This window comes from Plectropomus leopardus, unplaced genomic scaffold (genome assembly GCF_008729295.1).
Source record: "Plectropomus leopardus isolate mb unplaced genomic scaffold, YSFRI_Pleo_2.0 unplaced_scaffold27689, whole genome shotgun sequence".
NCBI lineage: Eukaryota > Metazoa > Chordata > Actinopteri > Perciformes > Serranidae > Plectropomus > Plectropomus leopardus.
Window position 1 is genome coordinate 1 of NW_024630144.1, and position 3,149 is coordinate 3,149.

The 3,149-nt window shown below is 45.5% G+C and overlaps 1 protein-coding gene across 1 annotated transcript; it reads right to left on the reverse strand.

Annotated features, from left to right (window-relative positions):
• Positions 1-371: 371 nt before the first annotated feature.
• On the reverse strand, positions 372-3,129 carry LOC121937864 (hydroxyacid-oxoacid transhydrogenase, mitochondrial-like; the record flags this gene model as incomplete). Its single annotated transcript, XM_042481161.1, has 6 exons — positions 372-710; positions 1,014-1,171; positions 1,252-1,348; positions 1,965-2,043; positions 2,281-2,379; positions 2,966-3,129. Coding segments are annotated over 6 exons (681 nt in total), but the record flags the coding sequence as incomplete, so codon positions are not given.
• Positions 3,130-3,149: the final 20 nt, after the last annotated feature.

Consider the following 3,149-nt stretch of genomic DNA (forward strand, 5'->3'; position numbering starts at 1 on the left):
CTGTGTCTGTGACTCTGTGTCTGTGACTGTGTCTGTGACTCTGTGACTGTGACTCTGTGACTGTGACTGTGTCTGTGACTGTGACTGTGACTCTGTCTGTGACTGTGACTGTGACTCTGTGACTGTGACTCTGTGACTGTGACTCTGTGACTCTGACTGTGTCTGTGACTGTGACTGTGACTGTGACTGTGACTCTGTGACTGTGACTCTGTGACTCTGACTGTGTCTGTGACTCTGTGTCTGTAACTCTGTGACTGTGACTCTGTGACTGTGACTCTGTGACTGTGACTGTGTCTGTGACTGTGTCTGTGACTGTGTCTGTGACTGTCTGTGACGCTGTGACTCTGGATCTAAGCAGCAGACGATGACTCTGACGTGTAAAACTGTGTTTTATTTAAGATTTGTGAGTAAATATAAAATCAATAAGCAGTGATTGATGCCCTGAGCGGCTGAGAAACAGCGCCGGCTAGTGGCTGTTAGAGGAGCTGCAGCTCAGCGCACAGCAGACATGAGATCAGTCTGATCGGCGACCATCGATCCGATCGGCGACCATCGATCCGATCGGCGACCATCGATCGGAGTGTCGGTTTAAAACGTCCTCACAAGGACAGGAAGTGTGTCAGAGGTCAGTAGAGCTTCATGGAGGCGGCGAACAGCTCGCTCAGGTCCTCCTCGGTGTGTTCTCTGGGAGACAGTTTGGTGACTCGCTCCTGAAACACACAACAGGAAATAAAACATGACCTCAGGAGACGCAGCTTTATGTGTGCAGCACATTTCAAACAGGGCAATAAAATCTGAAACATAAGAAAGGATCCAGACTTACAATAGGGTAGGGGGGGGGGGGGGTCGTCTGCTCCTCCACTGAAGCCACAATAAAAACATCCGTCCCTCCCCAGTGATTACAAATATGATTACAAATACTATTCGACATTCCTCCCCCTTTGTGCACCACTCCCTCCCCTCTCATAAATAACGGTCCCTGAGGGGTTGTGAGGGTCCGTGAGGTGACCCACCTGAGGGATGGTCCCTTTGACCAGTGCCGGGATGTCGTCTTTACTGTATCCCACTGCTCCCAGCCCATCCTCCACACGCAGGTCAAACAGAAACTGACGCAGCGTGTCGGCCAGAACGGCACCTGCATCCTCCCTCTTCACCTGACGGACATCTGCACCTGAACGCACCACAGAACAGGTGAAGTGGTCAACAGGTAAAAGCGTGAACAGGTAAACAGGTAAAAGGGTGAACAGGTACCAAGGATCTCTGCGGCCTCCAGGTGGCGCTCTGGACACATCGGTGCTGTGAAGTTGAAGACAGCCGGAGACGTGAGGACAACTGAGAGACCATGAGGCTGGGGACACAAACACACACACAAACACACACACACACACACACACACACACACACACACACACACAGCTTTATAGTTTTAGGCAGCTCAACTCTACAGACAAACATATTCTTTATGAACTTTTCATCTTTGGTGTTTTGAAATATCGAACCTTAATATTTTATACAGCAGATTTAAAAAATAAAAATGAGATTAACTGCATTTATTTACTGATCTTGATGTAATCTTTGAAAATCACAGAGTTAAAAACAGGATGATTGTGATCACAGCTTTGTTCAGTGGCGTTCCTCAGGGAATGTGCTCGGGTCCTCTGAAGTTCTCCAGTTTAACATTTCAGGTGTTTTTCTCATTCAAACCAATGAAAACTGATGACTCAACAGAATGAGAATATTTTCTGTTTGTAATTCAACTCTTTTCTTCAGATGAGCTGAGCGTTGTTTCGGACCTCTGATTCTGTTTGAACGAACAGACATGAGAGCCGAAGAGGAACAACCTCATTTTAAGGTGACAAAAACTTTTTACAACATTTTTTTCCCAGTGGGAACATTTTGACAGAGTCACATTTCAGCTGATATTTGGAAACCAGCCATCACGCCGTCACATTCCCATCACTCACCACCAGAGGGTGCTCCACGCTGTAACCCTTTGCTGAGTGCGTTTTCACGTTACCAGCGATCGGATACGACATCCCATGACTGCAGACAAAAACATCACAATTGCAATTTGAAGGAAATTTTTGCCAAGCTTATTATTATTTCATCCCATGTTTTCGAAAACAACAACAATATGCACTGATTTGAACGCAGCACAAGGAAACTGATGTCGATCCTGGTTTCAAAGGGTTAAATCCCGAAGCCAGTGATCCCCCTAAATTGGGGATTAATTAACAGATAATACCCTTAAAACGGACGGAATAACAGAAAAGTTCTTACCACAGATGAACTCCAGCGTTTCCGAAGCCGATGCCAGCGAACACGCTGGCCAGGTGCATGCTGGACCGAGCCTCCAGATCCTCAGGGTCCCGCACGGCTCTGTGAATGAACAAACAAACAAACAAACAAACATACAAACAAACAGACAGACAGACATACAGGCAGACAAACAATCAGATCTGGTTAATGATGTGAAAGTTTTCTTTTTCGTAATATGAAAATTTACTACAAAGTTCTCACAGCCCAGAAAGTTTCATTTACAGGTGGTAAAAATCTCGATGTATATGTTTTGTTTTTCTTTTAGTCATAACAATTTTAGTTATTTTCAACAGCTTTTCAACCAAACATGAACAGACTTGTGTTTGAGTGACCAACATTGTATAGGATTATTTGTTTGGAAAATCTTTGGTCTTTTCATTTCTTGAGTAATTTTTTTCTAAAACTGATGAGAATCCTGGTCTGGATTCTTTTCATAAACTGCATTCTGAAAAAACTCAGAATGATTCAAACAACCTCAAATGATTCAAACACAAACAAACACAATAAACCCTAAAACCCGCAGAGATCGTAGTTTAAGTGAGGAGAGCAGCAGCTGTGGATCAAGTTGGAGCTCCTCAGGGATCCTGTTCGGCTCCTCTGAGGTTCTCAATCAGTTCATATTTACCTCCAGATGAGCTTTACTCACCGCTTCATGTACTTGGCAACCACGTTGAGGGCGTGGCGGGACCAGACATCACTGATGGGGTTGCTGCCCTGGTAGGCGGGGCGGTTGAGGGGGTTGGGGGGGCAGGGGCTCCTCTGGTTGTAGGGCAGAGCTGTGTATGACTCCAGAGCATGACTGCAGGAAAAACAGACTATTATTAATAATG